General features: G+C 39.7%; 2 protein-coding genes across 2 annotated transcripts; one reads left to right on the forward strand and one right to left on the reverse strand.

The window, feature by feature from the left end:
• Positions 1-45: 45 nt before the first annotated feature.
• paip2b (poly(A) binding protein interacting protein 2B) lies at positions 46-3,785 on the forward strand. Its single transcript, XM_080858882.1, has 4 exons — positions 46-153; positions 2,113-2,270; positions 2,826-2,999; positions 3,124-3,785. Exons 1-4 carry the CDS (start codon positions 147-149, stop codon positions 3,178-3,180), a joined length of 396 nt encoding a protein of 131 aa, XP_080715008.1. The 5' UTR covers positions 46-146; the 3' UTR covers positions 3,181-3,785.
• An 11,637-nt stretch (positions 3,786-15,422) lies between these two features.
• On the reverse strand, positions 15,423-16,283 carry LOC308381306 (NAD(P)(+)--arginine ADP-ribosyltransferase 2-like; the record flags this gene model as incomplete). The annotated part of the gene is made up of 2 exons (XM_080858856.1): positions 15,423-16,130; positions 16,239-16,283. The coding sequence occupies 2 exons, from the start codon at positions 16,281-16,283 to the stop codon at positions 15,423-15,425; spliced, it is 753 nt and encodes a 250-aa protein (XP_080714982.1).
• Positions 16,284-16,841: the final 558 nt, after the last annotated feature.

Raw genomic sequence — 16,841 nt, forward strand, 5'->3', positions numbered from 1 at the left:
TTAAACGAGCTGGCACATGCCCGTCTCTAAATAACGTTAGTTGTGCGTGCGTGCAAACCAGTCAGAAACAAAACATCAGCTTGTGACACTTCACGGTGTGGAGATCATCTGTGGCAACCTACTAAATTTGAAGTAATTTAAGAAAAATGCCAGGTAGGATGGCAAACTAGTGTGTCACTGTATTATTGTATGCATTAACGTAGCTATCTATGGTGTATATCGCTTGTTTTTGCGTCAGTTTGATCACAGGCTGGCTGGCTAGCTAACTTGTTAGCAAGCAATGGTGATTCCTAGCATCAAACGGTTGCTAGTTGTGGCTAAAGCATCGGCTTTGTCCATTTTTTCTGGTCAATAGTCGATTATCGACAGAAATATTTGTAGATCAGTGACGCTGGCGTCGACAGGTAATCAGTTGATGCAGTATAAATACTACGCCTGGTCGTTCCTTAAAATATATGTATTCGTTTTTATTACCTCGAGTTGATTAGCTAGCTAGCGTGAGCCTAGCTTCTCTAGCTAGCTAACGTATATCGTGTTTGACTAGCAAGAGCATTGATACTAGCTCACGTGGCTTCAGCTGCCCAAATAGTTAACTGTAGCTGAAATACTCGACAAAATATCTTTTTCTAAAAACGAAATAGGCCGAAAAACGAAATTAGCAGCTAGCTATTTAATTTGTCGAAGTTGCTTGAAATATTTCTTTCCTTGATTTTGTCCCATATGACTGGTTAAGCCATGTCGCTAACGTCATTTGTCTGCGACAAGATAACTTGGGCACCGTAAAAAGCCTTTCATGCTGTGCTCTCAAGTGAATAGCCCATGTTGAATCAGTTCAGGTAGGAGCACCAATACCTCTGATGGCTGTAACAAGTAGTGTTAGGAATACATCGGAAACATTAACGCTAGACTTGTAAGTTCAATGTTACTTGTTTTCCATATCGATTGCCATATTAACATAGTATTGAATCAACAAAGCTTATGTTCTCCCTAAACTTTAAATGATTCTGTGTTGTTGCAGATTGAACTTAATGCATTTCCGCTAGAAAAAATTATGTGATGGCACCACAGCTGTAGTGAGCCTTTGCATTCTCTAACTTATACAGTTATGTGGATGCTAACATTTAGACCTACTAAAGAAAGGTTTGCCTCCTACAACCTGTTGGATGAGCAATACATATAATCAAACAAGGCGCAGGGCAGTGATTATGTAACAGCAGTGACCTACTGATATTCCGGCACACATAGGCTGACGACACCTGACCTACCTGGTGCTTTCCAAAGAAGTGACAGTGCCTAGTAGCCTATATATAAAGAGTATCACAGCTTTCAGGTATCTCCGTATCAGGCACCTTTGAAATCGTCTGTCATGGCTTGACATCTGTATGCAGAGTCCATAAGCTATTGAACTATGTAGCCTATTTTAAGGGTTTATACATCATACACCTCATTCTCTATGAAAGAAAAAAATATTAGTTTGAAAAGCTCGCTGCTGATGTTAATGAGACCGTTTTAATATATCATACAGAGAGCCTACTGATATTTGCTACACCAGAAGAAATGTTGATAATGCTTAAATAATTGAATATCTCCAGGATAAATGGATATTTTATATCCAAAAAGGCATAAATGACAAATAAGAAAGTGACAAAAACAATTTACATGTAGAAAAGTAGTTACTGTGTCTGGTACAGCTGGCTGCATTGTGCTATGCTACTGAAAGACTTTTTAGACACTTTGGAAGGAATAAAAAACCTTTTTCTGCTTTAGCCTGTGTACCAATCACATCAGTTGAGAGCTGAGATAATCTACCTATCCCAACCTATGGATGGGCTAATCTACAGTGTATCACGAGCCGCTATCAAAACTCATCACCATAATATTTGTGAGTTAACAAAATCCTCAGTTGGATCGAATTGAAGATCAAAAAGGCAACGTTCTTCCCCGCCGTCCTCACACTTTTATGTGGGGAGAAGTTACAACTAAGGAAGTGTTTGGACTACAGTTAATATCACACTAGCACCCACGGCAAACTAGGAAAATATACTCATGAGTGGCCATGGATGTACAATCATCAATTTTAAGTCTTTAAATGTGCCTTTTATCCTTTCACAGAGCCTACTGATAGGAATTGTCCTGAGATGGCCAAGACACCGGGAGGAGGCATCAACCCTGGGAAGGATGACGGGGTAGTCAATGGCCACAAGGAAGGCGAGGCCAACCCCTTTGCGGAGTACATGTGGATGGAGAATGAGGAGGATTATAATCGCCAGGTTGGTTTGAAGTCTCATACCAGTTACTGTAAAAAGCTGCATGTGTTTTTTTTATTTTTTTTAATGCTCTCTGATGTTCCTTTCCAAATGGGTTGCTTGAATACCCAGCAATACCTTATAACAAGACTACGCAGGACAACTTAATTTAAAGAGGGCTGGGTAGGGCTGGTTTGTTTTCAGTATGATTATGGTTCATTTATGGTGCAAGTTTGGAGGAATTATACCTCCCCCACCCCCCAAGCTCCCGAATTTTATAGCATCCTTACAAATCCCAGCCAAAACTGAGATGAAATCCAGGGGCATTTTTTGAGGTATTTCTATAGGAACTATTTTAGCATTGGCGAGGTAGCCTAAGCAATTCAACTTGTTTGCAATGTCCCGAAAACATTGATTGTCATTTAGTATCACACAGTTATTTTTGCTTTAAGTTTAATTCGTGTCTATGCATTCGTGTGGACCTTGAGAGTGTCCAGGCTGTGGTTATGTTCAGTTTCATTTTGACTGCACCTCTTTTAACTGTTGACCACCACTCTCTTGCCATTCAATGTCTTCCAGGTGGAGGAAGAGCTACTGGAGCAGGAGTTCATTGAGCGCTGCTTCCAGGAGATGCTAGAAGAGGAGGATCAGGATTGGTTCATCCCAGCCCGGGATCTTCCGTCAGGGATGGGGCAGCTGCAGCAGCAACTTAATGGCATGACGGTCAATGACCGCAATGCAGATGACGTTGCAGTAAGTGAAAGAATCAGAAATCTGTACCTTAATTTGAAGAATAACATACTTGCTCCTGGAAGACATGACTAATGACTCTGTTCTTTTCTTGTCATCTCCACCTCCTCCCTCTCTCATTTAACAGCGGAAGAGCAGCTTGAACCCTGAGGCGAAGGAGTTTGTCCCAGGCATGAAATACTAGGGGTTTCTCTCCAAACCCCCATAGAGACTCAGAGGCTTCTGGTGGCCACACTTTCATACATTTCATACATCCTCCCACCAAGTGGGGTGTGTTTTTGGCGTTATACCGCTGGTCATTTTGCCGTCTTTATTTTTTTTAAGGGGGAATGGAGCCTTGAACACTCTCCTGGAAGTTTTTATTTTATCATTTTTTCCTTGTCAAAATCAGTATAACTTTCCCAATGGATTTTTCGCAGGAAGTGACTAGCTATCAAGACAGTTATTTGTGGTGTTTTTTCGATCACAGAGAAGCAATTATGTGGTATCCACCATCATGATCGTGTTATAGCAAGTTGTCCAGCTCAGTGTTTATATTTCCTTTTTCCCTCATATTTAAGAGAGAGAAATACTAGAGATGAGATTATTGTCAGGTGTATGGGACGCGGTAAGGTTGAACAACACAAACGTTAGCAGGTAGACCAGAGGACCTGACTGGAGTGGATGGCAGCTGAAAAGTTCCCTCTCTTTTGAATCCTGTGTGTAGTGTAATACAGTGTGTACAACTTGCAAAAACAAAATATGTATGAAAAAGTATATGTAAATAAAGAAAAGAGCAGGTTCCCTCTTTATGAGTGTTTCAGGTTCTTTGTGACCAAATGTCCGGGGCACTGCTGCGGGTGGCTAAGCTCCCAATTCCTACTAAGTGAACAAGCTCAAGATTTAAGTGAACTATATGGTTCATGTGACATTTTAGATCCATTCCAGGTGTTTTGTTGTTTATTTGAACATCGTTCAGTACCTGTGTTAATGCAGTGAGTGCGTGCGTTCGTGCGTGTGTGGGTGTTTTATGAGGCACTGTGACTAATGGTGGTTTGTATATGAGGTGTGTTCTCACTAATGGAAAGCACGTGTGTGTAGCATGACACATATAGGTGTGTTGAGAGAATGTATCCTGTGGCTGGTATGATGACGCCGATCCCAAATGTTGGCTACCTGGGAAATGGTAAAACAGAACCCTGAAGTAACATGTTTATTTTATGTGTGTGTCTACCTCATGGAGCAGTAAGATTCAAGTTAAGGCAGAGCCAGAAGTCCTGGAGCAGTTATCTGGGTCAAGCTAATTGGCGTCCTTTATCGGAGAGAGCTTTGACGAGTTCAAGCTAAAAATATTGTTGAAAGTATTTTATGTTCACAGAAAAGTATAAGGCTCCAACAAGATTAGTTTTATAGCGACTTTATGACACCAGGTTTGTTAGTAAATATTCTTTGTGGGAGTGTTATCCTCATTATGTGCACATAAATTCCATTCTCCAGTATCTGGCCCCAATGGCATCTGCACACCTCAACTAGTTTTTCATCAAAGAATATTGTAACCAGCAGATAAGTCAAGTGTTACTTGAACTTGACTGCTACTCTTAACAAAGAATACGTTTCCAGATTAAAATAATATATTAGTGTCTAACAACTACCATTAATAAATATGGAAAGACTGCCTGATAATATTGAGTTGTTAAAACCAACCAGTGTATAATCTTTGTATGGGGGATCCCCTGCCTTTTGCCAAAGGTAGGCTACAGCAGTGGCTCCAACATGTAAACAAATTAATAAGAAAGCAGATAAAAAACGTGAAACGCAAACAACTCTGGGAAGCACTCTACTGTGCCTTCGGGCCCTCACTACAAGCATTTTTATTTTTATTTTGTCCACATAACCTCCTTACGGCACCTTTAAGCGAACATAACGTCATGATCACAAGCTCCTGCTGTGCCTGTTGCGTTGCTGGCTTGGAGCAAGAGGTTTCGATGAAGAAGGCTACTCAGCTCCAGTCACACGAGTGCTCACCTTTTCCTCGATAGCACTTTGGCAATACGAAGTTTGGAGCATTTTTTCTTCGGTAGTTCTGGGACAGCTTCCTCAATAACATGACATCATGGTAAAAAAGGTGTGCCAGTGGGGTTGGGCGCATACGAAACTTTTCAGGTGTACACGTAGTCCGAGTTTGTTCCTTTCCGAAATGAGATCCCCCTCTCTTTTGGTATCTATGACAACACGCTTGAAAGCTAAATAGACCTACGGAATGGTAGCCATTATTTCTCGGAGAGATCAGTGAAACCACAGGCTCTTCTGTGATCCAGGTGATCAAACGTTTTATGGACACGCACGTGAAACGAGGAGAAGTCTATTTACAGCACCAGAAACATGGCGAGGTAAAGATATTATTTGGTATCTACTTCTGTTATGATAACTTTTTATATGATGTTATTTGTTTATTTTAAGTCCATACAGGCCTACTACTGAAGATTAAGGGTTCGTGATTGTGGAAATCAGTGTTAAATATACTGTTTTAACGTTTTTGTCGTAAAACCTTTTAAACGTGTTTTGAATTATTTACATGTTAGACCCAGTTAAATCAAGCAGTGCTTTCTTATTTCTTAATATTCCCTTTATTTTTGTAGTTATTTTGTGTTAATTGGAGCCTGTGGTAGGCAACATGTTTACTTGAAGAAAATCTCTCAGCCTTTCTTTGCCTTGGCATGTCAAAAATATTCCAAATGTGAAAGATATCCACAGGCTAGAATGTAATATCCTTCTGCATGTTTGGGCAGGATCTCACAGTGTCTTGCAGTGCTACGCACATTCCAGAGCTGACAGAAGCTCCCCTCCCCACCTCTCTCCATCTCTCTCACAATCACACATGCAAGGCCATTTTGTATAGGTGGTTTGAATTCTGTGTACTCTGCGACATTTATACATCCAAGTAATATATCAGTAGGTTATTTTAGATAATAAACGTTAATATTGGCTCCGTAGGTTATTTTAGAGGTACACAATAAGTCTCCTTCTCACAAAAGCAGTAGGAGAGCCTTGGCAAAGTAATTATAATTACACTGCCATGGCTTGGCAAATAGTGCAAATTAAGTTGTAAATCTTGTCAAATGCAACATATTTGATCTTTTCTTTCTCGCCTTTCCTCTTTTCCTTCTCTGTCTACATCTGTAGAGGTGGAGGAGGATGTGGTTGGTGCTGTATCCCTCAAGTCGGCGGGGCGTGGCCCGTCTGGAGATGTCTGATGCAGACAGCAGTGGGGATAAGTTGTCAGTGGTCCGCTCCAGACACCCAGAGCGCCGTCTGGTCCGGCTCGCAGACTGTGTGAGCGTGGTACAGCTGCCTCCCCACGCAGAGGCCTGCCCCGGGGACAACATGGCCGCCTTCTGTGTAGAGACAGAGGGAGGCCGGCTGGTGTTTGCCACAGATAGGGACGGTTGTGTGGATTGGGTGGAGAAGGTGTGCCAAAACGCCTTTCCGGTGAGTTACAGATGCATGGTGTGAAACTGTGAATGTATCAATACTAATTTCCCAATTTCTTTCTTTAAAAACCTGTTGCACCTTGATGCCTCCCAGTTCTTTCCTTTTTATTTGAAACAATACTGGTGCAATAAAAATGCATTATTTAAATTTACCTACCTTTCCTTACCTATATTTCCTGGTAAAAATGAATCATACATTTAGATATTCTTTGATTTATATTCTCAAACATCTCCAACTGTAATCTCATGATTTCTCTCTCTCTCTGTCTCTGTCTTTCAGTCAGACACTGGAAATGGAGGTGTCCAAAAGCAGGAACTGCAGATGGAGGAGAATCAAATATATGTCTCCAGGGATGAGAGTGAGTGTCTATTCCTTCTTCCCGTCTTTAGCATTCTGTACTTTACCCTGATTTCATCCTAGAAGCACTCCGGGGTTCTGAGAGATTTAATACAGTCTGAATTTGCATGTTGCACAACATGCAGCACATATAAAGCCTTTTAAATGAATGCACTTATGCCACTTAATTTGGAGATTTTCAGATAACAATAATACATAACTTTTGTATGGCTGAAACTAATCGTACGCTTATGTTGTTCCCTCAGTATCAGAGTTTAGGGTGAACATCCAGCCGTCTGAAGCATCTGCTCATTGCGGCCTGAAGGGGGCGTACTGGCTCCAGACTGGTGCAGAGTCTCTGGTGCTCAAGGACCTTGAGAGCCGCAGGAATGTGCTGGAGTGGCCCTACAACCAGCTGCGTCGCTACGGCAGAGACAAGGTCAGCAGTAGAGGAAGTGGTTAGCTTTGGAGGTTACGTTGTTGGATTCAAAGGTAAAAGCATTTGGGATATCGTTGGATATCTGAGGACAGTATTTACTGAGGTAAATTAATAAATTGCCACTTAGTGTTCCCCAGAGTTATTAGTGTTATTATAACTTTTGTGTGTGCAGTAATATAATATTTTATTGTTTTACTTTTTTTTTTTTTAAGATTTGCTGTTAAACATCTGAGTCATTCATATTTCTGTGTGCATACCTGACACATATTTCTGTTTATCTCCTCTTTGTCCAGCTTGTATTCTTAATAGAAGCTGGGCGACGCTGTGTGTCTGGGCCTGGTACGTTCACCTTTGAGACCCGACAGGGAGATGACATCTTCAGCCGCATTGAGAAAGCAGTCCAGGAACAGAGACCCAGTGCTGCAGCAGGAACCAAACGCAGACCCAACTCACCATTGCCCAGCATACCCAGCAGTGCTGGCCTGGTTGAGGTGCCAAACAGCTCCAGCTCCAGGGTTGTGCCAGATCCAGTTAACATATCGGATTCAGGCGAACCGATTTATGCAGATCCAGCCAACGTGCTCAGCTTGTCCAAGCCCGTGTTGTCAAATGTTTTAGATCCCCTTGACTCACCTGAGATAGTGTATGCTGACCCAATGGATGCCATCAAAACTCCTTACCCAGTGAGTGCAAACCAGCCCGCCTCCACACCTCCCACAGAGCCAGTGTATTCCAGCCCTGTGAACTGTGTCTGCCCACGCCCTGATCCGGATCACGGTCTTTATGACCTATCTGAGCCAGTGTACTCAGAGGTTTCTGATGACATCCCTGACACTGTTGAACCACTCCACAACCAGCAGGTGGCAGTGTACAGTGAACCAGAAGAGGGTGCGTTCCCAAGAACAGATCTGCCAGAAGATGATGTCAAAAGCAAGGTGACAGAGGATCATCTAATGGACGATCCTTCGGCCATCTACAGCAAAGTCAATAAACCCCCTAAAGTGTCTCAGATCCTTAGCAGCCAGGTCAGCAAACCTCCTAAACTCTCCCAGAGCAGACACAGATTACCACACCATGGACAACTTTCCTTAGACATTGTTTACGAGGACTTGGGGCTTATTTGAATTACCTTTCCAGCCAAACCTGATGATTCAACATTTCCCCTTCCCTTAACAGGTGTGTGGTCCTAAAAAGCCAATCCTGTAGATCAAAAGCATTTCACACAAAATATGTTGGGATTATGCTGATGACAAACGGTGTTAGAAATGGTCTATTAATAGTCTATTTCCTGTAATAACAAATGTACATTGTATGTTAATGTGTCACTGAAACGGTATTCATAAATTACAATAGAATAGAAACAAATAAAATAGTGTAGGAACTAAAAAAGTTTTGTTTAGGTCTGTTTTCAGCACAAAGCACTTTCAAAGGTGGAAACAACCATTGTTTTTATTTTCCTGCAGTTTAGAGTTTAGAGTTAAGGATTCCATACAGGTTTCTTGTTCTCAAAATGTCAAACAACAGAGTGAAACCAGGAATTTCCATTTATTGATTTTTCCTTGAATTGAAGACACATGATCTTCATTATTATAAATTATCCCAGTCCATGCATGTTTTCCATTCCACAAATAAATTAATATTGTAGAACACAACAGATTGAAGAAGTGCCATCAAAACCCAACTAAGGTCAAATTGATGATGTATACCAAAACCTCCTTTTTCTGTGATTGTATACTTCCCTCCAATAATGAAATATGTCTAAAATATAGCTGACAGTTGTTTCTGTGCCTTTTATGCATGCTAATACATTTTATTGTTTTTTTATTCATTTTTGAACATTCCGAAGACCTGGCATGTAAAGAAATATATAAAATGGGCAGAAGTAGAAGGAGTTATGGCATCATTTTAAGTCCAGAAGCATATCCATGTTTTTACTGCACCTTTAATTACTGCCACACCAGTTACCCTTTCTTTGTAGCGTCTTTGACACTGTCCAGGATTCTGAGCTCATCAGTGTTGTAATGCGTGTATTTGAGGAACATCCATTCCACTGAGTATACACTTTGTGAATACTGGCTCTCAGATAATATGAGGCAACTGGTAACTCAGAAGTATAGCAGAAAGGATCTTCACCAGCGAGGCTTTTTTTCATTACGTATCAAGCACAAACAAACAGAGTTTCAGCAGAATGAATATGAACGAAAATCAACACAGACAGTAGTATGAACAGGGTTATAAGTCAACATAAGTCACCTTGCACTACAAACTGATTTGTTGTATGATGTAGCCCACTTTGTTGGAGGTTGTGTGATCAGGGCACTTTTCCTTCATGTAGGAACAGCTTGGTCTCTTGGTGCTTGCATTTTCACACCTCACTTGCCACTAAGACATACAGTGAAAGGAAATCTATACCACTGACAGGATTAATGAAATTCTCAGAATTCCCTAAGAACTCACTCGAAACTCTTATTTAATGCTAACCCAGTGACAAAGCAAGCTGCTAACAGACAATCATGTTTGGCACGGCTTCTGGCCAGGGTGCAGCATTGTGATCAGGCAGGCTGGGAACATGCAACATGGCCATGTAAAGAAACCCATGTATCCTCTCCTTAGAAAGAAGACAGCAGGCAATAGGGGAAGGAGGTGGGTTAAGAGTTCATGCCATGAGCTGAATGCTATGCTGGAAGAGGAAATGTGGATACACCATATAGCCAACATATAGGACAGATGTGATGAATTATGAGAATGATACATTTTAGAAAATGGACACCCTGATCTACAATGTCTGATCAGATGGCCAAAGAGGCAGAATATAAAAATTATCTATTTCCATTGTTTACAGTAACCGCAAATACACAAATGGCTTCACACGTTTAGGTAAATAGGCCACATAACCTACTGTTAGAGTAGCCTACTTACCTTTAACCTCCAAGTGGTGCCCGCATTGGTGTGGTCACACCTATGAAATTTAAGCAAACTTAGATCTTAACAAAACTATCTGTAAATGTATATAAATCCAACATATTCATGTCTTAAACTGATCCTTACAACATGGGCAGCAGTCTGATTACAGTTTAATTGCAGTCTGAAGTGCCTGCCATAGTTGTATTCATTTATTGAATTAATCCGCCCCTGTTTTAATCAGCTCCGGACGACCAATTAAGGATTAACTGAGAACAAGGGCATTGTTGTATGTCCTGGGCAATACCATTGAATTTAAGTGTGGAAATGTATGAGCCTGGAGATTAGAGTGGCCGATATAACTTAGTCTCCCTCTTTTGCTCTCTCTTCATAGTCTTGGGCCCTAATTTCACTGATGGACAGCTAGCAAAGCAATGAGGAAAGTCTGTCACGCATAAACTAAAGCTATGGTGTGGGAGCATTGCGCTGACCAGGCCATGTTTGCGCTTAGAATCTTGCTAACGGTATTAAACTAGAACAATTATTTTAGTTTAAGTTCATTCATGGCCTTCTGTAGCCCTGAAATTAAAGCCCTTGTTTTTATTTCCTTTCTCTCTCTCTCTCTCTCTCTCTCTCTCTCTCTCTCTCTCTCTCTCTCTCTCTCCTCTCTCTTTCTCATGTGGTTGACATGAACAAAGACACAAAGACAGACTATTTAATTCTTGTAGGGACCCTCAATGACGTTGCTATTGCCTTGTGGTTTTGCTGGTATTTGTATACAGCATGTTTGAGTCATTCCAACTTAACTGTTTTTTCTCATCAGGTGCTTTCCATTTTACACAGGACCTGAGAAACCAATTATTTCAAAATGTGTCATATATATATATATATATATATATATATATATATATATATATATATATATATATATATATATATATATATATATATATATACATATTATGGCATGCCGTTCAGGAAATTAACATTTGAATATATATATACAAAAGTCTGAATATATATACAAAACTCTGAATATATATACAAAACTCTGAATATATATACAAAACTCTGAATATATATACAAAAGACTGGATATATATATACAAAAGTCTGAATATATATACAAAACTCTGAATATATATACAAAAGTCTGAATATATATACAAAAGTCTGAATATATATACAAAACTCTGAATATATATATACAAAAGTCTGAATATATATACAAAACGAAGTCTGAATATATATACAAAACTCTGAACTCTAAAGCGCTCAATCCGTCTTTGTCCGCCATATTGGATTGAGCGTTTCCTATTAAATCAATGGTACCAAAATGTTTATAATTACGTATTTTCTATTTTCTGCTTTATGAAATACTGTATTTCTGTTATATTGTTCAATTTTGACATTGATTTCTCACTAGAAATGCAGTAATAACACGTTTATTTTAAACCGTTTGACTTCACCAAGGACATTTTTAGAGGCAATTTCTCCATTCACTTGACTGGGGTCTTGTCAAAACCTTCGTACTTCCTTGTTTTCTGCTTCATGAAATACTTTTTTTCTGTTATATGGCTAAAATTGATTAAACATTGATTTCTCGCTAAAAATGCAATAATAAATATAGCTGCAAGCAGCGATGGAGGGTTCATGCAGCGAATCGGCCGAATTCGATTGGCTGTTGAAGGCGAATGCTTTCAGAGCGCAATGCAGTGATAAAGCATGGTCTTTAGAAAGTCCGTGCCAATTTTGGTGAAGATCGGATCAAATTCGCGACCTGTGCAAACTTTTTAGTGTTTTGGATTAAATTAAGGTCAAAGGTCACCAAATGTATTGATTGTCCCCCAGATGGGGTCAGCAGTCCATGTACCAAGTTTGGTTTTGATACATTACAGGGTTGCCGAGATATGAGCTCACTTCCTGTTTGGCGGCTTTGCCGCCTAATTCGATTGGCTGCTACTGGCGAACGCTTTCGTCAATTGTTCCATAAACGTATGCAGGTATAAGGCATGGTCTAATGATGGTCTGCGCCAATTTTGGTGAAGATCAGATCAAATTTGTGACCTGTGTTTGCTTTTTAGTGTTTTTGACTAAATTCAATATGGCGCCCTTATCAATTATGATAATGTCAAATATTTGCATGTGTCAATCTAAAGACCTTCAAGAGCATGTATAGATCCCACTAGTAAGTTGAAATTCCAAACACGTCAACAGCTACAGGCCAAAAGGCATTTTTGCTAATTACAGCGCCACCTAGAGGTCAAAGGTCACCAAATTTTTTAAGCGTCTTCCTGATGAGGTGAGCGGTCCATGTAGTAAGTTTGGTCTTAATACATGAAATCGTTGCTGAGATATGAGCCCACGTCCTGTCTGGCGACTTCGTCGCAAACTTTGATTGGCTGTCACGGGCGAACGGTTTTAGTTGCGAAGATGTACTACAATGTTTTTTGTGAGGCTTGGTCTGAAGATGATGTGTGTCAAGTTTGGTGTTGATCGGACAAAAATTGTGACCCGTGAAACTTTTTGAAGGTTTTTGATCAAATCCAAAATGGCGGAAAATCCATCATGGCGCAAAATGACGTCATAGGGTGTGTTGAACTCGTGCTGGTCCAAGGATTCCAAGGATGCCTCATTTTTGAAAATCGGGCCAACGGGTCAAAAGTTACGTGTGTGAACGTACGTCCAACTTTGACCTGTTGGTGGCGCTAGAGCGCTTCATCTGCCTACATGAAACTTAGTGAAATGAATCATGGGACTGTCCCCAATTAGTGTGCCAAATTTCACAACTTTTTACCAGACGGTTCTATGGGCTGCCATAGGATCCCAGCACAGAATCATAATAATAATAAGAACAAATAGAAACACAATAGGTTTCCTGCAGCTTCGCTGCATGAACCCTAATAACACGTTCATTTTGCATCGTTTGACTTAACGAAGGACATTTTTACGTTTAAATGGGATAGCCTACATCGTATCCTCTCATCACATGATCAAATAGGGACTTGACATTGGACAAAAAAATGATTACCCAGAAATCCTCATTGCATATACCAATGAAAATAAGACATTATTCATTGAATTGAATGTTTTTTTTTAATAGTTTCCATAGTTTATGTAGGATAAGCATATAATTGTGTTATAGATTGCTACTGACCATTTCCCTTCTACAAAATAATACTCACCATGACCTAGATAGGTTGGCCATTCCAAGGGTATAAATAACACAAGGTACTTCATTGTCATACATATAGCTATCGGTAGCGGGTGTGTTACCAGAACATTTTCTACCCTTATATACTCGCAGACATGATATTTTGTGAAGCACCCGACGAGGCAAAATCCCGGACGATTTGGGAATCCCTGCCAGACGCATTTTTTAGGTCTCAAAAAGAGGACATGTCCGAAAAAGAGCACGTCTGGTCACCCTACCATATGAACAGAAAAACAGTATTTCATGAAGCAGAAAACAAGGAATTACGAAGGTTTTGACAAGACCCCAGTCAAATCAATGGGGAACCTGCCTCTAAAAATATCCTTCATGAAGTCAAACGGTGTAAAATAAACGTGTTATTATTGCATTTCTAGTGAGAAATCAATGTCAAAATTGAACAATATAACAGAAAAACAGAGTTTCATCAAGCAGAAAATACGTAATCACAAACATTTTGGTACCATTGATTTAATAGGAAGCGCTCAATCCAATATGGCGGACAAAGACGGATTGAGCGCTTCAGAGTTCAGAGTTTTGTATATATATTCAGACTTCGTTTTGTATATATATTCAGACTTTGTTTTGTATATATATATTCAGACTTCGTTTTGTATATATATTCAGACTTTTGTATATATATTCAGAGTTTTGCATATATATTCAGACTTTTGTATATATATTCAGACTTTTGTATATATATATTCAGAGTTTTGTATATATATTCAGACTTTTGTATATATATTCAGACTTCTGTATATATATTCAGAGTTTTGTATATATATTCAGACTTTTGTATATATATATCCAGACTTTTGTAAATATATTCAGACTTTTGTATATATATTCAGAGTTTTGTATATATATTCAGACTTTTATATATATATTCAGACTTTTGTATATATATATTCAAATGTTAATTTCCTGAACGGCATGCCATAATATATATATATATATATATATACAGAGAGCGAGAGAAGGGAAGTTTTCTCAACCTCAGAGTAAGTCTGCTTGAACAACTGAATGAAGTAAATAAGCTAATGAACAACTGAATGAATGAGCTGACTTCATCCCGGTGTTCAATTCATCTGGCATGGAACATCTCCCTGGTGCCATACAGCAGGGCATTATTCCTCAGGAAATTGCTCTTTATGGCAAGTTTGACATCACCTTATTAGAAAGTTCTGAATGTGGTGTCTTACGCTTGGGTCAGGAGAAAGACTACTCTTGATTGCACCTGCCTTTCTACTCATCACTCCAATCGTCTATGTTGGCTCTTATGTTACTGCTTTAGCTCTGAATAGAACTGCAGGGGACTCAGTCGAGCAGTCGAGCAAAATGTCAGCCCAGAACATCAAGATCATTCTCCCCACCCTCCTCTCCTCTCCCCACTCTGCTCCCCACTATCTCAGTCTTCAGCCAGCTGACAGTGTGGTCTGAACTCATAAACATTCACCAGCACCAGCAGCATGTCCCTCTTTTTTCACAGGATTTTTGCTGTTCTTGATTACTGTTTTAACCTCCATAAAAATATCAGTTAGTTTGTTATGGCAGCAGAACATACATAGTACCATTGGTAAAAAAAAATAGACATGGCATCAGGGGAGAGGGCTTGTTCACTTCAAATGCCTAAGGAACCCTGAGCTCAACGTTTAGCTTCAATGAAGTTTTATTTAAGCACTACCTCTACGAACAATAATAGTCATAATAAACCTAAACGTCTGCCATAACTGAAACAGAAAGCAACACCACCCCAGAGAAACATCCTGTGTCCTTTGTCAGAGAAACATCCTGTGTCTTGTACATTTTTACAAATCAGCAAAGTGAAAAATGAGAGAGACGTGAAATACTATTTTTTATTAATTCTTGCATGATTGACAGTTTTTTAGGGGTTAAGTATCGTGATAGAGGCGTAGAAGACAAATCATTAACATGAAAAGATAATGTGCATAGCATTCTCAAAGCTCTGTATATTAAAAAAAGAAGTCACCTGGTCACCTGGCAGGAATGAGGAGGCTAATCAGTCAGCATTAACCTTTCATTGTTCTACAAATGTGAAAACAGGGTCTTACATTAACGCACAATCCAAATTACTAATGGTACCAGTGCTGCTCAGTTTGTACACTACATCACACCAGTGAGTTTTCTTAATGCTCTCAACTCTAAATTTCTCATAGGGTGGAATCAGTACTTCTTCCTCTTGAGGCAAATGTGAGAAGATTCCCAGAGCTGCCCCATAACAGGTCTTGATCTCAAAGCAGGTCTTCTTACCAAAATTGGTGGCCTTATCACGACTGAAAGAGGTGGATGTGAAGCTACCGAATCGCATCTCCTTTTGTTTGACATCTTTGCTAAAGTCCCGTTTGGTTCCGCGGTAGGTGGTCACACACTTCGTCTGGTTCTCTTTAAGGTGCTTGAGGGCATCAGTTAGCAGGAAATGAAGAGCATGGTATTTGAAATTGGTTTTGTAAATATCCTTGCCATCACGCACAGCTGCATTAAACTTGTCATGGGTCTGGTATTGACCATCGGTGTACACTCGAATGGCAATTGCATGGTTTACGGTCAGACCATTTCCTGGATTTTTGTGCTTGTTGGACTTCTGTGCTGTGTTCCATGCTTTTTTGAAATCAGCATTTGATTTATTTTCATTGGTAAGGTACTTGGACAGAACCTGTTTTGACATTTCCTCTGTGCAGTCAATGTAGGCATCATCAACAGAGTTGGGTGCCATGTCTAAGGGCAGTGTCTTGAGTGGAGAGCGTACTCTGTAACCCTTCAAAAATTAAAAAATTATTTGTATGGCAATTCAAAGTCAATGGTAGTATTTATCTCACCAAAGCAGACACTGACATACAGCAAAACCAACTAATTCAGTACATACCACTGCTGCAGTCACCATCATCATCATCAGAACATGGGCCCTCATTGTAACAGTAGCCAATCTTGCCCTAAAGCTGTCAGAGAGATGGACAAAAATGCTTTTAATTTCAGACATCGATGTACTAGGATGATCTGTATTTAAAGTATAGGTCACCACCATCAACAACAACACAACAGTAATAATGATTCCTTTAATATAACTGTGCTCTACACACGTAAATATTAACCAGATATAGATCATGTTTTCTAATTCATGTTTTCTTATTTTAAGTTGTTAAATGAGATTTACTTACAGGCACAGAACTAGTGGATGTCAGAACACAATCTTCAAACAGAGGTGCATCACCTGCTAATCACCATAGCAGACAGAAACAGACAGACAGAAACAGACAGACAGAGACACACACACACACACACACAAACACAGAGGGGTGGGGAAAGAATGACCACATTTTATTTCCACTGAACTCACACTCACAGTGGGAGATAGTGATACTAATACTGTATGTATAAACTTATTAATGATTATGATTTTTTTTATGGTGAAGGAACATATTTTGATCAATGAAATATTTATGACTTAGCTTTTCAAGATTGTTGTAGA

The sequence above is a fragment of the Sprattus sprattus genome (genome assembly GCF_963457725.1).
Source record: "Sprattus sprattus genome assembly, chromosome: 20".
Classification (NCBI taxonomy): Eukaryota; Metazoa; Chordata; class Actinopteri; order Clupeiformes; family Clupeidae; genus Sprattus; species Sprattus sprattus.

Bases quoted from the DNA above. Each gene is read 5' to 3' on its own strand.
- paip2b (XM_080858882.1), top strand. The intron at 2,271-2,825 runs GTTGGTTTGAAG...AATGTCTTCCAG, and splicing joins AGGAGGATTATAATCGCCAG to GTGGAGGAAGAGCTACTGGA. The intron at 3,000-3,123 runs GTAAGTGAAAGA...CTCATTTAACAG, and splicing joins GCAATGCAGATGACGTTGCA to CGGAAGAGCAGCTTGAACCC.